Source organism: Eublepharis macularius, chromosome 15 (assembly GCF_028583425.1).
Source record: "Eublepharis macularius isolate TG4126 chromosome 15, MPM_Emac_v1.0, whole genome shotgun sequence".
Classification (NCBI taxonomy): Eukaryota; Metazoa; Chordata; class Lepidosauria; order Squamata; family Eublepharidae; genus Eublepharis; species Eublepharis macularius.
In genome coordinates, this window is record NC_072804.1 from 23,956,630 (window position 1) to 23,977,412 (window position 20,783).

The 20,783-nt window shown below is 41.1% G+C and overlaps 1 protein-coding gene across 1 annotated transcript in view; it reads left to right on the top strand.

Moving 5' to 3' along the window:
- The window catches only part of FOXJ2 (forkhead box J2), a 48,566-nt gene that overhangs the window by 13,665 nt on the left and 14,118 nt on the right, over window positions 1–20,783 (top strand). The window contains exons 2-5 of the mRNA XM_054999279.1: window positions 15,895–16,243; window positions 17,747–17,821; window positions 18,498–18,566; window positions 20,102–20,242. Coding sequence (XP_054855254.1) covers window positions 15,911–16,243; window positions 17,747–17,821; window positions 18,498–18,566; window positions 20,102–20,242 — 618 coding nt within the window. The 5' untranslated portion in view covers window positions 15,895–15,910. The remainder of the gene's footprint in view (window positions 1–15,894; window positions 16,244–17,746; window positions 17,822–18,497; window positions 18,567–20,101; window positions 20,243–20,783) is intronic.

A 20,783-nucleotide genomic window follows, 5' to 3' on the forward strand; every position in this document is an offset into this window, starting at 1 on the left:
CTGTTTGTATGTTTTGGGGCCAAGGACAGGGGTAACAGGGCTTCCTCGCAGACCCTGTCTAGGTGGATTGTGTCGGCCATTAGCAAGGCCTATTCCCTGGCAGGGGTGGCTTGCCCGCTTCATGTCAGAGCCCACTCCACGCGGTCCCAAGCATCCTCTTCGGCACTCCTCAGGGGGGTGCCCCTGGTTAACATTTGTAAAGCAGCCACATGGTCCTCTGCAGACACCTTTGTCAGGCATTACGCCGTTGATGTCAATGCGGAGCAGGATGTATCTGTGGCCAAGGCTGTCTTACACTCCCTTTTTTCCTGAGGGAGTTTTGGAATGGCTTTCTTGGCGTACCTGTTGGGTACCCTTGAGTGAAAGTGTGTATATATGTACCTGGGGGTGTGTATATATGTAAATATTGAATATTTATGTGTCCTTACACAGTGTTTTTACATAGATGTATATATGCATATCTATTTATTGTTGATCTTGTTTGCTTAATAAAATTGTGTTGGACTTCACCCCCGCCTTCCTTATTGTGTGAAGCTTGGTACACTCCCATGTGTGGAGGCACAGAAGAACGAAGATGAAAACAGGGTTAACATACCTGTAACTTATGTTCATCGAGTTCTTCTGTGCTGACACACAACCCTCCCTCCTACCCCGCTGTGAACTCCAATGCACAATACTGTGATGGCTGTAACGGATATTGGTGTTTTTAAGGTGTTACGGCTGAAGTGTGTTGGTCAAGCGGCGGCAAGGGAGAACTGAGGGAAGGGGCCGTTGGTCGCTGGAGGATCACGTGACCGTTTGGGCGGGAAAACGGTCGCTGAGGCGCGCGACAAACGGCCCCTTCGGAGCCATGGAAGCTCTAGAAAATTCTCCGGCGGCTGGCCTGCGCCTGCGCAGTCCCATGTGTGTCAGCACAGAAGAACTCGATGAACATAAGTTACAGGTATGTTAACCCTGTTTAGTTTGCCATCGCCTGTGTCCGTGTAGCAACCCTGGACTTCCTTGGTGGTCTCCTATCCAAGCAGGACTGACCCTGCTTAGTTTTTGAGGTCTGATGAGATCAGGCTAGCCTGATCAGCGGAGTTACAACCTCCTAAGTCCATTGAAGTTAATTTGAAGCAACTCTGTATAGGACGGTGCATTCCAGTTAGTGAGTGCAAAGAGGTCAAGATGTATGTAAGCTCTTCAAAGCTTAATTTGGAATGGTAAAGAAAATCAATTGACAGGAAGGATTAATAACCCATTCTTTAAGGATATGCTGACAAATCGGAACCAACACAGGAAAAAGATTTTACCTACCATATCAAGATACTCATCTTTTTTGGGCCAAAACTGGTTTCTCCCTGGTCACTCTATAGTCTTTGCAAAAACTTGGCAACAAAACAACTTAACCTGGCTAATCGATATCTCCTCATCCAAAGGCATATTAAACAAGTTAGAAATAGAGGAAAAACTACAACACAAATTACAGTGGTTTACATATTTCCAATTAGCCCACATGATGAACCACATCAAGATAGCACGAATCATTAACACCCCTCTGACAGACTCGGAGATTATTTTAAATCAAAAGATCATGACTCAAAAGGGACTAATATCTAAATTTTATAATTTGCTCTTAAGCACGCTCAAATCCAAACCTCTAAAGTGCCAACAAAATTGGCAGCTCGATTGTAACTCAGTTATCTCTGTAGCACAATGGAAAGCGATTTGGACTTCCAATCTACTACAATCTAATATTTCTGCTAAAGTCCAATCTTACAAAATTCTACATTGATGCTACCTAACCCCCCAAAAACTCTCTCTGATTTATCCAAAGCGTTCTCCACTTTGCTGGAAAGGGTGTGGTGGAGTAGGTACGTTTGCACATTGCTAGTGGGCTTGCCCATACATTGAGAAATATTGGAAAGAAATTTTAACAAATATACAAGATATCACTGGATATTTTATCCCCTTTGATCCAAAACTAATCTTTTTAAACCAATGGGAGTCTGTAGATGTTCCTGAGATAAGGAAAGAATTAATCTGCAACTTTTTGATGGCCGCTAAGTCAGTATTAGCGTCCAACTGGAATTCATCTAAAATCTCCTCTATTGAAAATTGGTTAGTTAAGCTATGGGATTTCTATATCCAAGAAAAAATCGCGGAACTCATTAGTCAATCACAACTTTGTTCAAAAGAAACTAACTTTGTAACTAAATGGTTTCCATTTTTTGAATTTTTAATTGTCAATGATATACATCCTCCTAAACATTTATCCTTTTTTGGGTTGCCCTAAGCTAATGTTAAGATATTGTTCTAATGCTTATGAGATACATTTATTATGTTTGTTGTTGATTTGTTTTATATTGTTCTAAAGTGGTAATGTCAATTTAAAGTAAATACGATTTTGAAAATTAAAAAAAACAATGTATGTAAGCTCAAAATGTGAGGCACTGGAATATGTTTACTGTTTATCATGGTGCATAATGTAAGTCTCCCCTGCTATTTTATGCACAAATGTTTTTCTAAGAACTGTAAACTCTTCTTGAAAATGAGAGATTAAAGAATTAATCCTCATGGATATGGGCCGAAGTTAATTTCTTCGCCTCTCTAATGTGTTGAAGGTAGAGATGTGAAGGTCCCCAAAAATTCAAAAACAAAATGGTTATTTTCTATTTTCCCCTCTGAGGATGCCCCCTCCCAATTTTTCTAGCTAAAAAGCTGGAAAATTTGGGGGACCAATGAAGATAACCTATAAAATAATTTTTGAGTGAGAAAAACCTTGTCTTACAAAGTATTTAATTCATTGCAAATATACACGTGGCATTTTGCCTCCTTTTTGTGTCCTGTATATTATAGCTCCTATCATGGCACTAAAATAGCCTGTATAGTTTTCGCTGCCACCAGATGGCTGTGAGGAAAAAATGGACTGTATATTCCAGATGAAACAGGTGTTTTGCTTAATCAGAAGTAGAATTTATTTATAAGTACATAAGCATGATGGTTGCAAAGTATTGATAAGTGTATTGGTTTCAGAATAGGTTCATAAGGCTTGGTGGTTTTCAAAAATAGTTACATATTCTTAAATGTGTATTCATAGAACTTAGTCACAAAGACAAATTTTCCACACAGATCTTCACTCACAATATAATTCTCTCATCCACACAGTCACAGACTCATAGGCTCCACACAGATTGCCTGACCTAGACAGAATCACTGAATTCAACAGAATACCTCCCTGTGTATCTCCCTGAGATACACGAAAACTAACCCAAACTTCTACACATGTTGCCTGACGTGGGCAGAATGAATACTTTCCCTCAAAATCAGACTAAAACTCTCAGCTTATTCCGCCCCTACGGTACAGCTTCTGTCTAATCACAGCATGCCTCACTCACCCATCCAGCCCCCCCCATCAGAGGCATGCACTTCTAACCCCAGTAAACATAAATTCAAACAGTATTTTTCTCCTTTTCTCACAATACAAGAACTTGTGGGCACTCAATGAAATTGCTGAGCAGTCGGGTTAGAACGGATAAAAGGAAATACTTATTCACCCAAAGGGTGATTGGAATTCACTGCCTCAGGAGGTGGTGGCAGCTTCAAGCATAGACAGCTTCAAGGGGGGGATTGGATAAACATATGGAGCAGAGGACCATCAGTGGCTATTAGCCACAAGGTCTAGATGGAACTCTCTGTCTAGGACAGTGATGCTCTGTATTCTTCGTGTTTGTGGGTGGGGGGGCAATCAGTGGGAGGGCTTCTAGTGCCCCTTCCCCACTGGCAGACCTGAGGACACCTGGTTTTTGGCCACTGTGTGACACAGAGTGTTGGACTAGATGGGCTATTGGCCTGGTCCAACATGGCTTCTCTTATGTTCTTATGTTCTTAACTGCACGTTAACCAGCAGAAACAAAACACAAACTATTTATATAGCAAAACATTAGAATACATCATGAAAATGTCTGTGCAATTTCAAGTTTGGGGAACACTGGGGGGTGGGGGGAACCTCTTCTACTATACATGTATATAACATTTTCAAAGTTTTTTTCATTCAAATGTAATTTTAGGCAACAATTAATATGCTACAATGTGTTTAATGATAATGTATTTGATAATGTAGATAATAGTCCTGCTCTCAGAAGCTAAGCAGGGTTGGTCTTGGTTAGTAATTGGATAGGAGACCTCCATGGAAGACCAGGATTGCTATGCAGAGGCAGGCAATGGCAAACTACTTCTGTTAGTCTCTTGCCTAGCAACAGGGGTCACCCTAAGTCAGCTCTGACTGGATGTCACTTTCCACTACCACAGCATTATCAAAGAGTTCAGTATTTTCAGAGCTGAGCTTACTATCCAGAGATGTTGGCAATTCTACCTATTGTGATACTCTGAGAGAGTTTCTGTCCAAGGGATGGTGGTGGGAGAGAAAATCCTTGTCAGCCTGCACTTGGTAGAAGCTGTATTGCTTGGCAGGCTACTTAGAAGCCTTCATCCTCTAGAACTTTACTTTCTTCAAAGAAGTAAAATTGCCTTACTTTTAAACATCTAACCTACCCGTTTTTAAAAATACTGTTATTTTTCATACAGAAGTATTATTTACACTGTTTATATATTTTCGGTAATTTTCCACACGGGATGTTAATCTTTTTTGTACAGTAATTCTCATGGCAGTTTTGTTTTTATAGCACTTTGTTGGATGTGCTTACTTGAGAAGCCGCTTCCCACAAATGGGCCAGGCTCAGGTGTTTCTTGGCCTCGGCCTCAGAAATAGCAACAGTGAGGATCTCTCGCTCACTCCATTTATGCTGTCCCGACTGAGTTACATTAGGAAATATTTCTTGGACTGAAATGTTTGAATTGGGAGACAGTATGAAATGCTCATTCTCTCTGAACTTGGGAACTTGTGCACCTCAGAAAGCCAGCCATGAAGGAACTAAAAAAGATCCTTAAAGACAAGGATGTTTTCACTGGAGACCAAGATCATTCATACTGTGGTATTCCTCGTTACTATGTTTGGATGTGAAAGTTGGACAGTGAAGAAAGCCGACAGGAGGAAGAGTTGATTCATTTGAGATGTGGTGCTGGAGGAGAGTTTTATGGATACCATGAATGGCCAAAAAGACAAATAAATGGGTTCTAGCACAAGTCAAGCTTGAATTCTCTCTAAAAGCTGAAATGATGAAACTGAGGCTATCGTTGGTCACATCACGAGAAGACAAGACTCGCTGGAAAAGACAATAATGCTAGGAAGGGTGGAAAGCAATAAGAAAAGAGGAAGACCCAAAATGACATGGCATGACTCAATAAAGGAAGCTACAGCCTCCAATTTGCAAGGTCTGAGAAACACAATTAATGATAGGACAGTTTGGAGGTTGTTAATTCATAGAATTGCTATAAGTTGAAAGCAACTTGACGGCACATAACAAACACACACACTCAGCATTGAAACTGTTGTTAGTAATAAAAATTTTGAAGCTGACACATTGGTGGAAAGTTTGTAGCCTTGGGAAAGCTTTTCAGTTCTCAATGGTTTCATTTTCTTTAGCTTTGGCAGAGAAAGGTAGAGCACTTCCCTAATTCTTCCTTTACATACATCTTTAACTGGTTCAGCATGAAATTCATTTGTGGGACCCAGCTTGCCTGCTCTAATGTTACAGTAGGCAATCTAGTACACCCTTTGGCTGCAAAGGACAGAGAATCAGATTCTCTTATTTTTATCTTCTTATCCTCCAAGAATAACTCCCCTTACCTGTCTAAGAAGAAAAATGAACATTTCTGTTACCAGTAGGTTGCTTTGCCAAACTCAGTACATTTATATGATTCATTTATTATCCTCCCTTTCTTGCCTACAGCTCGTAGACAGGGGTAACTGGCCTGCGTGAGGAGATGGGAGTTGTCCCCCAGGAACATTTTAAAGCTTAGCACCTCTGTAATTCTTACCAGCTAAATTATCATGAACCTCATATAGCCTATATATAGGTTTCTTGGGGAGGATCAGGGGCTGAGTCCCTAGCCTCACTTTTGAACTTGACACCATAAGCATTATAACACAGCAGAGCTTCATAAATACAACAATATTCCATGCTCTACTATGTTATGTAGCTGACTACTGATCAGCATTTTTACTGCATATGCTTTAGAGGGGTGCTGCTGACCTATATCATGGATCCCCAATCTTGTTGAGACTGGGCATACTTTGGAATTTTGAGAACAGGGAATGGGCTCCAACACAAAATAGCTGCCAGGGATTCTGAGGTCAGTCACAAAATGTTGGGAGTTTACAAGCCAAGCATCCTACAGCGGAGACAGCTGTTTCCAAATGGGTGCTCCCTGTAGACACAAAATTTTCCTGGTTTCTTCTGAAGCACCTCTTGCTCCAATGGAGGAAAACCAGGACTGGCTGTTGACTTTGGAGAATAGATGCAGGTGGGAGCTGGGAAACACACCTGTGAGTGCAACGGGGGCTACCGGACTACATTATAGAGGTGTAAGGATACTGAATATATGATGAGTGCTATGTATATGTGATATATTACAGTGGTATGGCTGGTGTCTGCTTAAGCTAGTTTGTGTGAAGGTGGTTACAATGATAAGTATATAAGATGTCTGTTTGAGAATGAACATACTCGCTAGGACTGGACTCGTGTGAACCAAACACAAAATATACAAAATATACATTGAATGGTTTTGTATTATGAAAGCAGGAAAGGGTGCCAAGAGGTTTATGAGATAGTGGTGGGACTGCTTTGGGGGCAGTGTGCCCTGCTAGACTGAAACGTCTTGTTTTGAGAAAGGATATGTTGTTGTTACCCTCTTTCTTCAGCTGGCCTGCTTGTGTGAGCAGTGAACTGGAATGGGAAACGTGTTGGTCCTTCTGCATCCATTGTTGGAGTAGCGGTATTTGCTTAGTTTGTTAGGTGGCTGGTGGTTACGGGCATATGCCAGTAAAATAGATTTACGTAAGTGTAACCCCATGAAAAATTGTGAGCAGGCTTCCCCCCTTTGATCCTGAAAGAGAGAGAGAGATTGCTGTGGATTGGGTAGCAATTTTTGATAGTTGATCTGCATGGACTACTAATTAGTTTTATGATGGCATTCTCGGTATTGATCATCAACATTATATTATAATCGAATTTGTTTCCCAAACACTGAACAGTTTTTTTTAATTAAAATTGGGCAGACATTTTGCTCATCCTCAAAACTATATATGGTGGTTCCTTAGCTCCCCAAGCCATGGATACATATCTCCCTGCTTGCCAGCTACAAGAGAGCCCATGTGACATAGCCCCCTGTCATCTGACTGCTGCCTCTCTGCCTCAATAGTGATAGCTTGGGGACAAGCCTGTACTTTCTGTGCAGTGATCTTTGCAGTGGAGGAGCCCTGGGCATCCTGGCCCCTCCCTTGAGATGGCATGACTTCTGTATTCAGCAATACAATGAGGGAATGGTCTTCATGAGACGATCATGGAAAAAGAGGATCAATCAATCCAAAAAGACTATGCAGTATACTTCATCACATAAATTCTTATTATCAATCAATGTACAATCAAAGAATCTAGTACGTCAAACAGTGACTACGGCACCTACGGTCACAGTGTTTTCCGATTACTTTTCAATATTTGCAGGCACAAAACCTCCATAGCCATGAGACCATTCATACACGGCAATGCTGTTTTAAACGCCGTGTCGCCCCTGAAGGAGCTCCCGGCGGGAGAATGGCAATGAGTGTGCCGGCTTCGATGGTTCCCTGTTGAAACAGCGAAATAAGCTAAGCAAGACATCTTTACTACAGAATTGTGAAATGGACCATAATACTGCACATTATAGAGGCTGATGAAGAAGCAGGGTACGGCAAAACGGGGAACCATTGAAGCCGGCATACCCGTTGCCATTCTCCCGCCGGGAGCTCCTCTGGGGGCGACACGGTGTTTAAAACAGCATTGCCGCATATGAATGGTCTCGTGGCTATGAAGGTTTTGTGCCTGCAAATACTGAAAAGTAATGGGAAAACACTGTGACCATAGGTGCCGTAGTCACTGTTTGATGTACTAGATTCTTTGATTGTACATTGATTGATAATAAGAATTTATGTGGTGAAGTATATTGCATGGTCTTTTTGGATTGATTAGTCCTCTTCATTCGTTATGGCTTCTGTATTTTTTTTTTTTTGAAAAATTTTTATTGGGTTAGGATCAATTATTTTCACATTACAATCAATTCTCCCATTTTCCAATTTCTAACCCCCTCCCTTTCCCCCCCTTTTTGTTGACTTCCAACAGTTTTCCAACCCTTCGTCCCTTTTCCCTTACTCCTTTTAAATTCCTCTATCTAACAAATGTATATTCTCCCTTTATTCTAAGCAATACTTCTTTAACTATTTTTAATACTCTGTACCCAAACTATGAGTCCTTATTTCCATATTGGATAGACAATTTATCCCATTTTTCATAATTCTAATTTCAAATATTTCTATAGATCATAAACCATATAAATCATACATTCATATAAATCAAACAATTTGACTTATACTCTATATGTTACTCATTCTATCTTCTTCTTTCTATTTTAGTTATATTTAATTACATTAATATTTCTATTCCCCTTCAATAGTAAATCTATATAACTATCATCATATAATCAATCAATTTGACTCATATATATCTTCAAATAAACATATTCAGTTTGGTACATTATACAAATCTTACCAGAAAGAAAATATTATTAGTTAATCAGTCCTTATAGTTAGCCCTTATGGTTAGTTATTTTCTATCAATATTCTATTTGTTATTCTATATATATCAATCTATTAACCTAACTGCTTAGAGATTCACGTTTACCTCTTCTCCCCCCCGGTAAAGTCACCCCCCTCTACATTTTATTGTACTTCAATAGTTCTTAAACTGCCACAGTTCTCCTCCCACCTCCCATTTCTTCTCCAAATATTGTTTCAGCTTCTCCCAGTCTGTGTTAAACTGCCCTGAGTCCAGATTTCTCAGTTTTCTTGTCATCTTGTCCATTTCTGCCATATACAGCAATTTGTAGATCCAATCTTCAATAGTTGGCACTTCTTGTACTTTCCATTTTTGCGCATACAAAATTCTAGCTGCTGCCGTCATGTAAAATATCAACGTCCTATGATGGGCTGGAATTCCCTCCATTCCCAAGTTTAGTAGCAGGAGTTCTGGGTTCTTATTTACTTGAAATTGCAAAATTTCACTCATTTCTCTTATTATTTCCCCCCAGTACTGCCTAGCTACCTCACACGACCACCACATATGATAGAGGGAGCCCTCATGCTTCCTGCATTTCCAGCATTTATTAGAAGTGTTCAAATTCCCTAGCGCAATCTTCTTTGGTGTCATGTACCAACGATAGATCATTTTGTAAATGTTCTCTTTAATGCTAGTACATGTCGTTGTCTTCATTGTAGTCTTCCACAGGTATTCCCATGCCTCCATTGTTATTTCTTTATTGAAATTTATAGCCCATTTCACCATTTGTGTTTTAACTATCTCATCCTCAGTATACCATTTCAACAGTACTTGGTATACCTTAGATATGTTTGTTTACTAAATGTCTATGCTGCTGCTCCAGAGATCTGCTTGAGGTGGCTTACAACTAAAATAGTACCTTGAAAACACAGATTAACTTCACTGGCTACAATACTGCCACTGCACATATAAAATAAAAAGGAGGAGATGAGAATGCATAATAAGCCGCTTCTGGTCCTCCTCGTTAGGGAGAAATGCAGGGAATAAGTAAAGGAAACAAATACAAAGAGGGATGCTTGCATATTTTTCAAGGTCCACTTTGACCCCTCTTGTGGAGCATTAGTGTGAGAATCTTAGTAGTAAGTTATAGTCTTTTATCTCATTGGAAGCTAAAAACATGAAAATTACACTTTTGTGGGCTAACTCTGCTTTGGATGGTAGTCTCAGTCTTGGACCTCCTGTGGGTTGCTTGAACCTCTTACATGTGAATTGCAACTAGGGGGTGTGCATGTGAAAAAAATATTGTTTTACTTCCGTACTGGAAAATCAGGAAGGGCATGAGCACCCTTTCAATGAAATACTGAGAGTATTGTTACCGTTCTGGAAAGTCATTCTGGGAATGTCAGATCACTCCTGATACCAGTGTTCCCGCTAATGTGAGCACATGAGCAATCGCTCACAGATTCTGACTCCTCTGCTCACAGCTTCTCAGATGTAGCTCACAGATACTAACCCTCAGGCGGCCCCGCCCTCCAAGTCAGCCAGCATCTGCAGGTGGGCCCTATAGGGATGGAGCAGGGATGGAGCCTCATCCCACTTCTCTCCTCCCTTCCTGGCTGTGGCTGTTTTGGCCCCCAGGGTGTTGCCAGAGAGCGTCTCCAGCCACTGCTGGCTCTCTAGCTGGGGAACAGAGCAGAGTGATCGGGTCTGGTCTGACCCTTGCAGCCTGAAATCGCTAGGATCCTTTCAGCCCCAGAGAGCAGAGGAGAGGAGGTAGTGCCTCAGCGGCCACCATGGTGAAGGCATCATTTAACTTGGCCTTGGTGCAGAAGTTGGCTGAAGAAGTAAGCACTGAGTTACAAAAGCTCATCTTGAAATAAATGTGCTAGTCTTTAAGGTGCCATTGCATGTCTGCTTTATTTTGTAGCAACAGACTAATACAACTACCCCTTTGTAATCAGCATGGACATATCCATTTTTATACAGAAGTATACTCTGATTTTTGTGGCCCTTTCACCTAATGGCTTTTATTGTTAAATTGTTTTGATTGTAATCAAAACAATTTGATTGTAATTTTTTTTTAAAGGAGGTGCACTCAAAACTTTAATGAAAGTTGTTGTTTCGGCTCACAAAGTAGATTTTTAGCTCACAACATTGCAAAGCTTAGAGGGAACATTGCCTGATACTGTGTTAAAACTGATAATTCCTAACTCTCCTGTATGGAATTAAATGAGGTGGGGGTAGAATAAGGAACGGCCCCAGCTGATTAGCAGCACATTGGCTAGTTCTTATAGGGAAGATCAGGATCCTGAACTCTGGAGAGCAGACATACCCCATGCAATAGAACGTCTCTTTAAAACGTAAAGGCCTAGTCTGTCACCGATCAGTTGTTATGCTGGAAAAAATGGCCAGTAGACCTGCAGACTTCAGTCTCCCACCCACTGGAAAATGTCTAGAATTGGTCCCGGACTTATCTGTTGGGTAAAAGCCCACCTTTCTGGCCCTCCTGGTGGAAATAATCTTTGGTAGACCTGTCCTCTGCCCTTTAAAGGGTAAAGTTTTGTTGAGGTTAGGCTTGGCCTCCCCTTTGAGATTATAAAGGACAGTTGTGCCGATGACCTGCCAGGTGGAACTCTGTCTTCCCCTTCCTTACAGGATTCCTGATTCTGATAGTATTGGGAGTGGTCATCTCAGCATCAGGAATAGTAATCTCAGCATCAGGAATCATGTCTGGGAAGCAGGAATGGTATTGGATATTGTCCCATATGGCTAGGGGCTTCCAGCATATCAGTTCATATTACCTAAGGTACATGGACAAACAAGATAGCACCTGTCTGACCGTTCACCTCTGACCTTTAGGCATGGCTTTTTTTTCAGCTGGAACACAGTAGAACGGAGTTCCGGAACCTCTTGAAAATGGTCACATGGCTGGTGGCCCCGCCCCCTGATCTCCAGTCAGAGGGGAGTTTAGATTGCCCTCTGCACCGTGGCGTGGAGGGCAATCTAAACTCCCCTCTGTCTGGAGATCAGGGGGCGGGGCCACCAGCCATGTGACCATTTTCTCTGAGGGCAACCCACTGAGTTCCACCACCTCTTTCCCCAGAAAAAAGCCCTGCCTTTAGGGCAGTGGCTTACAAGGTCAAATAGGAAGCCTATTGACCTGTCAAGCACATTCGCATTCATGGTTATTAATGTATTTATCATTATTTATCATGCGCTGGCTTCTTTTAATGGAGTTGGCTTGTTATTTAATGGTTATGTTTGAATGGTTTTGGTCCATTTCTTATAATTGTGTGTTAATGGCTTTATTTTTTTTTTTTTAATTTTTATTGGATTAGAAACATATAATAACAATTATAATCACATTCTTTAATTTCTTCTAATTCTAACCCCCTCCCTTTCCCCCCCCTATTTGTTGACTTCCAACAGTTTTCCAACCCCCTATCCACTTTCCCTCTAATCCCTTCATACCTATTTTATTTATTTATTATAATATACTTTCAGATTCTTCTAAGCACTATTTCCACTTCCTTTCACATATAGATTGTCATATAAGTTGTCATATAAATAAAAACCTCTTAATCTATCTTCTTCATTAAAACTACTAATAATATTCATTTTGATAACCTGTGTTTTATCTTACTCCTTCTATTCTCTTCGATATGGGACAAACAATTTGCCCCCCTTTATACATCAATTCCAATACTGCTATACACATACTTATTATACACACTTATTGTCATTTGCTTAGGCTTCTATTCTATATATTGTTCTTTATCTATACATATACCATAAGTCTAACAATTAGACCTATCTTTAAATTTACGTATGTATGTATATATTCACTCTATGTTATACGGTTATCTTTCCAAAAAATATAGATTAGTTAATTTCTATCCCAATAATTCTCATAGTATCAACACTACTTAATATAATACTTAAAAATCATATAAAGTTGCGTAGAATTTTTCCATTAACTCTCCACCCCCTCGGTATAGTCACTTCTCTCCTCCTATGTACCTCAATAGTTTTCAAACTGCCACAGTTCTCCTCCCACCTCCCATTTTTTCACCAGATATTGTTTCAGCTTTCCCCAGTCTGTGTTAAACTGCCCTGGATCAAGGTCTCTCAGTTTTCTTGTCATTTTGTCCATCTCCGCCATGTACAGCAATTTGTAAATCCAGTCCTCAATAGTTGGCACTTCTTGTACTTTCCACTTCTGCGCATACAAAAGTCTGGCTGCTGCCGTCTTATAAAATATCAATGTCCTATGTTGTGCTGGAATGTCTTACATTCCCAAGTTCAGTAGCAGGAGTTCTGGGTTCTTATTAACTTGAAATTGTAAAATCTCACTCATTACTCTTATTATTTCCCCCCAGTACTGCCTAGCTACCTCGCAAGTCCACCACATGTGATACATTGATCCCTCATGTTTTTTACATTTCCAGCATTTATTAGACATATTCGAGTTCCCTAGCGCAATCTTCTTTGGCGTCAGATACCAACGGTAGATCATTTTGTAAATATTCTCTTTAATATTGGTAAATGTCGTGATTTTCAATGTATGTTTCCACAAGTATTCCCACGCCTCCATTGTTATTTCTTTGTTAAAGTTTATAGCCCACTTCACCATTTGCACTTTGACTATCTCATCTTCAGTATGCCATTTTAACAACACTTTGTAAACCTTGGAAATTTCCTTTTGGTCTTCTTGTAAAATTACTTTCTCTAATTCTGAGTCCTCCATCCTTATCCCTCCCTTCGCACAGTCTGAGTAATAAAGATCTCTAACTTGTCTATATTGAAACCAGTCGTAGTTTGGAGACATCTCTTGTTGTGTTCTTATTCTTATTTTAAAGGATTCTATTTGAGTTATCTCCTTGTACGTTAAACACTGTTGTTCATTGTCGACCGTTCTTGGATCTATTACTTCATATGGAACCACCCAGGAGGGAATTCCTTCTTGTAGGTATTCTTTATACTTCTTCCAAATTGTAAAGAGGCTTCTCCGAATGTAGTGATGCAGAAACATAGAATCTGCTTTTACTTTGTCATACCATAGGTATGCATGCCATCCAAATAATTTTTTGTATCCCTCTAAGGCCAGCAGTTTGCGATTTTTCAACATGGTCCAATCCTTCAACCATACCAGACAGATTGCATCATAATAAAGTCTCAAGTTGGGCAGTTGCATTCCCCCTCTTTCTTTTGCATCCTGTAACACTTTCATTTTCACTCGAGGCTTCCTGCCTGCCCACACAAACTCTGATATTTTCCTCTGCCATTTATCAAATTGCTTGGAGTCCCTAATGATTGGTATCGTCTGTAACAGAAACATAACTCTTGGTAACACGTTCATCTTAATTACTGCAATTCTTCCCAGCCATGACAAGTTCAGTCTATTCCATTTAATCAAATCATGCTCTATTTGAGTCCATAATTTCTCATAATTATTCTTGAATAGATCTATATTTTTTGCAGTCAATTCAATTCCCAAGTACTTCACCTTACTTGTTACCTCACAATCTGTTATTTCCGTTAATAACTGTTGTTTTTGTTTGGTCATATTCTTACATAAAATCTTCGATTTCTTTTTGTTTACATAGAAACCTGCCAAGTCTCCAAACTCTTTAATTTTTTCTATTACCTTAGGCATGTTTTCAATTGGATCTTCCACAATTAACATTATATCATCTGCAAACGCTCTGACCTTATAGGAAAAGCCTTTTATCTTTATACCACGGATTGCATTGTCTTCTCGAATCTGCATCATCAAAATTTCAAGAACCAAAATAAACAACAATGGGGATAGCGGGCAACCTTATTGGAAAGGGTTAATGGCTTTATTTTTAATGGAGGTGTTTTAATGGTTTTGTATTATTATCATAGCTGTAAACCGCGTCAAGTAATTATCTGAAGAGATGGCATATACATTTTCTAAATACGTAAATAAAATTATTAGGGAGGGAGGGGTCACCTATGGGGGACCCTGGCAGGATCTGAGGAGGCAGCTGGGGGCTTAATAAGTAAACATTAAAATGAGGACATAAAGTCAGCACTCCAGACAAGGGAGCTTTCTTTATATAGGCATATTTTCTTTATATAGGCATATTTATGATATATGCATACCATGATATATGTAGATCTCAGATGCAATTTCCTTAATGTCAGTTTTGATTCCTCTTTGTTGTTTGCCACTTTATTAAGGGCTGTGGGAGAGTGAGGAACCTCACAGTGGGATAATCAGTATAAAACAGCTCTCTTCTGGTTGGCTGTCAGAAGGCATTACAAGCTGCCTGAAATCCCAGATGCTCTTCAGTCGCCCTTCTCCCAACTTCTGAAAGCTGCTAGAGTTTGTTGACCTTCTCCCCCTTAAGAATCTGTGCCCTTGGCTTAAATGCAGCCAGTGAGCTTAGTTTTGTTTTAAATCCCACAGAAGGACAGTCTTTCTAATTCTTCATAGGTAACTTGAAGACTGCAGGAGCTCCACCTGACAAGGGTGGCCTTCTGCCTGGAAACTCTACCCTTGTGCCTGAAATGTGAACTTGACCTCATTAAACAAGTACACCAAGGTTGCCTACAAAACCTTCTCTCAGCCTCCTTATCATTTGGTGTAGTGGTTAAGAGCAGTGGGACTCTAATCTGGAGAACGGGGTTTGATTCCTCTCTCTTATGCTTGAAGCCAGCTGGGTGACTTTGGGTCAGTCACAGCTCTCTCAGGCCCGCCCACTTCACAGGGTGATTGTTGTGAGGATAATAATAAGATACTTTGTAAACCACTCTGAGTGGGCATTAAGTTGTCCTGAAGAATGGTATATAAATCGAAAGTTGTTGTTGTTAATATTATTATTCTGTAGTCATGCCCTTGGAGAAGATGGGTTGACAGATATTCCATAAATATATTCACAACCTAAAAGGACAGAAAAGGGAGCAAACATTTTGAAAAGTTCCCTTTCATATTGGCTAGAGGGAATTCTTAACTCTTTAGAGGTAGTCAGATGAGTGGTTGTTTCCAAGCCTATGCTGACATCTAGGACTGGCTCAGACGTAGCCAAGCAAGCCCTGCAATACACTTGGCTTTGAAAAGAGTTCCTGAAATGGGGGCTTCTGCGTTATAGACCTCTAGGGCTATTATGTGAAAGAAATGAACCACATGGTCTGCTCATATTTTCATTGCCTGTGTCTGTTTCTTTTTCTCCAGCATCGCCTCCAGGATCATGGCCTCTGACTTGGAAAGCAGCCTCACGTCTATCGATTGGCTCCCACAGCTTACCCTTCGAGCCACGATTGAGAAATTAGGGGGTGCTTCGCAATCGGGCCCCCCTGGGGCTGCCCGGAAATGCCCTCCCGGCTCACCCACTGACCCAAATGCCACCTTGAGCAAGGATGATGCTGCAATCCATCAGGATGGGAAACCACGCTACAGCTACGCCACTCTGATCACTTATGCTATCAATTCATCGCCTGCCAAGAAGATGACCCTCAGTGAGATCTACCGCTGGATTTGTGACAACTTTCCCTACTACAAGAATGCTGGAATTGGCTGGAAGGTGAGAATGCCCCATGTCTGGACAGTTTCAGGTGGGTGGCCATATTGGTCTGCAGTAGCGGAGCAATGTCCAAGTCCAGTAGCAACTTAAAAGCCAACAAAGAATTTCCAGGGAATAAACTTTTGAGATTCAAGAAAGCTTATATCCTGGAAACTCATTGTTGGTCTTTAAAGTGCTACTAGACTTGAACCTTGTTCATGTCTGGACAGTTGCATTCTGCTCTCCAAGAACCTCTTCAAGTATAACATTAGGCAGAGGAATTTACTTGTTCAGCATGATGATGATGCCACCCCATCTCCGTGATGCTTTACCAAGAAACACACTACCTCCTGTGCCAAAGAATTTAATTTTTGACAGTGCCCAAATTTAAACCTTCAGAGGTGCTCAGGCTTTATATGCTTGGAATACCTTCTGTATTGAAATGAGCTACAAACTTGTATGCCCAGTTACAGGTCCAAATGCTTCTGTGCAAGTCTGCCATAGGCCAGGATTATCAGTAAAATCCTAAGAAGAGTTACTCCAGTCTAAGCTTATTGGTTTGAATGAGCCTTAGACCTGAGCAACTCTTCTTAGGATTGCACTGTGTGCCACGCCATGTGAAAGGCAGAAAGAACTTCAATATGTGGCTTTGTAACTGCTGTCCAGCAGTGCCATAAACACTACTACAATTACCCACTAGTGTTAACTGCAGCTTTGGTGCTTCCTACAGGGTAAAGGTCAGGAGCCACTGGACCTTCAAGTTTTAGCCAAAGCCTTCTCAAGTTGTCCTCAGGATAAAAGTGTAGGATTGTTTTTTCCCAGACTGACTTACAACTGGGCATTTTTTCCCCAGTGTGTACTTGCTTCTCCCTCTGCATTGATATGATTATTATTTAATAGCCCACTCATCTAAAAGACTCAGATTGAGTAACAGACACTTGACATGGTAAAAACACATGAGAACTCTGGCTAAGGAAAGTCAGCAAATGGAAGTTGACTCCTTCCCCCCACCCTGACCCTTTGATTTGAGGAACAGTAGCTGAGCCCTCCAGAGACATACTTCACACAAACTGATGATGTCACTGCTGTTGGGAAATAGGTTTTTAAATTAATACTACTAGGTTCCTAGACTTTTTGCCATTGCAATACTTACATTGGGAGTCTCCAATGGGTAGTTCATGAGTTTCTGGTAGCACACCAGCTGCAGTATTCATGTATCCCCTAAAAGACCACCAAAAAAGATCACAAGATCTGCTCTAGGCTTTTTTTAAACATAGGATTTCCCCCTGTGGTGCTTGTTTGATAGCATCATACCACTTGCTCTCCCTGGCCCGTGTTTTGTTTCAAGGACATAGCAAAACGTGGTAAGATGCTGGTGGAGGGGGGAGAAGAAATTTGGGATATTTACTCCAAAGAAGTTCTCATTAAAGCAATGGTTGGTGACCCTTGCTTTACATGTAAACCTCCTGTTGGTTATTTATATGTAGATAGATATAGGTATAATGTTTTCTCCTTTCTCCTTAGAACTCCATTCGTCATAATCTGTCTCTGAATAAATGCTTTCGGAAAGTGCCTCGCCCGCGGGATGACCCTGGAAAGGTGAGAGATTTAGCTAGGGCGGACCAATCTATACAGGAGGCCAGTGTTGCATTGTGCATCAAACCCTCAGTCCTACTTTTGGCAAAATGTAGCAAAAATGAATGAACGGACAGATCAGTAAAATAAATGCAAGCTGCTATGCTCCTTCTGCCCTGTATTGGAACACATTTTTCAAATGCATGCAGGTTTCTAGAAAGGGAAAAGGTGGTCTTTACTGCTCAGGTAGGGGGAAAGAAAGCACTGTGGCTTTGCTCCTCTGCATTTGTATTTGTGATCATTTGGGAAAGCTATAGGGAAAGCAGTGGGACATGGTGATCCAGGCTGTATCATGTGCTTGTTGCCCCAAAGGTGTCCTTCAACCATAGAGAATGAATCATCTTTTTTGAGACTATGTTGAGTTTCTGCAGGGGGGCATTCCATTTCACATTTTTACATCATTACTGCTGTTCTTGTCCAGCCTGTTCTGCAGTCAGAGAGGCCCTTGCAAGAATGCATTGAAGTGATGAAGAGGGAGGAGCTTGTTTGCATGCAACATATTCAAGATAGCTTTGGCTGTCTCCGTTCTGTCAAGTACTGTTCTGTCAAGCATCTTGGGATGTTCTTTTCTGTAATTGCTAACACTGAAGTGAATAGTTGGTTTCATTTTCTTCTCACCAACGGACTGTCTTCTTTCTAGGGTTCTTATTGGACAATAGATACCTGTCCTGACATCTCCCGGAAGAGGCGGCACCCACCAGATGATGATGTGAGTGTGGCGTCCCTCTCAGTTAGGGCAGGAGGAATGGGCCGACTTTCCCCCTAAAGGCATTGCTAGGACTGTGATTATGGCACAGCTCCACACAGGCACAGAGAAAAATATAGCACGTGGCACTGTGAGCAGCATGCGGCTTTCTGAGAATCTCTGAAATAAGGAAAAGTTTCTACCTGCAAAATGTGCAAAGGCATTGGTTGCTGAAACTTTACAACACAGAGGAGAAGCTGAATAGTGCAACAGTCAGGAAAGGCAAGATTCCAAGGCTACCTCTGTCCTTCCTCGTGATTAGCAAAACCACAAGTAATTGGGGAAAGTGGTTTTAAAAATGCCCAGTGAATAATGTAGATGTGCTTACTTTGCAAGATTTTTAAAATTTCCTTTTCGTTGCTTAAACTTCACCCTATAGACTCCCAGAAACACTTCCTTATTTGTTTACATAATGGAGAAGAACTTTTCTTGCGCTTAGAATAGCAAGAACTCCTAGAAGAACAGAAAAGTATCTATTAAAATGGTAGTTTTAAACCTTTTCAGAGTTGGGGCCCACTTAAAATCCCAATTTCCAAGATGACATCCATGTTTTAATATTTTACATGTGTTTCCCTTTCAAGTTTTTTCATTTTTTATCTTGAGCATCTCTGATGCAGGGGTACTGATTTTAACAATCAGTCATACTTCCTAAGAAACCTTGGAGATTTTTTTTGGGATGGAGATGGTGGCAAATTCTCACTATCCACACCAAACTCCAGTTCCCAGGATTTCTTAGAAGAAGCCATGATTCTTAAAAGCTACTATGGAACTGGCTCGTTTGCTTTTTCTCTTCACTGGTCCTCCATTTTTTTATTTTTTTTTTTACAACAAAAGTTATAGGATTATTAGCACAATCCAATTTAAGTCAGTCTGCCGCAAGTGGTCTTAGAGGCCAGTATCCCAGGGCACTGTCTGACAGTTTGCAAAACTGCAGTGTTGGCTTTGGCCCCTACCTGGATCAGTGAACACTAGGAAATCCCCATGGACACCAGCATAAATTGTTCCGAAAAAAGGTGCAATATTAACGTAATCTGGAGAGGTTTCAATGACATGTCACGGTACTAAAATGCTACCGATCCCCTATTCAGAGTTCATTCATGTGACGTTGTTAGGCAGGGCTGCAGAGTTCTCAGAGTAGTAATGTTTTGACTAAGGATCCTAAACCAGCTGTTGGGTTTATGAACCTTTGTTTGGTCAAGCACCGTCTAGAGTTAGCTGTCCATTTAACGGAAGTGATCAGGCTTTCCAGTGTCTAATGTATATCAGTTGGCATGATTTTTTTTAGCATAGCCCACATGGCTGTGGCCCTTGATGGAATATTTACATGTGTTTAAGGAAGTGAGTGTGATGCGTGACCTTCCTACTTACAATTCAGATTTTTCCTTGCCACAGCACATTTTGTTCTCGATGCTTGTCTTCTTCTGCCCCTCTGAGTGTTTGTCTTGTATGTGCATGCACACACACAAGGTGCTGATCCATTTTTAAAAATCTGTCCGCAGTTATCCCAGGACTCCCCAGAACAAGAGGCAAGCAAGAGCCCTCGAGGAGCTGTCCCTGTCAGCTCAGACACATCGTTGTCCCCCGAGTCCACCCCCCAGCTTGCATTGCAAAGTACCTCGCCTATTGGCAACTACAGTCAGGTGAGTGGTGGGTAGAAGGATAAAAGGAGCTGTGAAGGGGGAGAAAATTAGAAGGGAGTGGGGTGCAAGAGAGAAGAATTAACAAGGCCATGGAAGGTGAAGAGCAATTAAAAGGGCATTCAGGGCCAGTCCAAGAGTTTTTTGCATCCTAGGTGTACTGTGACTTTGCCACCCCCACATTCAATAGAGCGGAAAGTGAGAAGTCTAGAATGGGAGAGCTACTCTGTCTCAGAATAACCGGCCTCACAGAATTGTTAAGATAAAATCGAGGGAAAGAATTATATATGCAATCCTGAGGTCCTTGGAGGAAGCGGTGGGGGTCATACATTTTACAACAAACAAATAAAGGCAGACCATATCTGCTTAGCTTGAGGAAGGTTGCTGGATTGGGTGCTGTCTAACCCTTTCCCCTGAATGGCCCTGCTCTGATGCTGTTAACATCAGCCTGTCTTGAAAAAAATTACCCAGGAAAAGCTTTTCCCTGCCTAAAAAAGCTTTACCCGCTTAATTAGTCCCCATCACTATCACTATAAAGCATAAA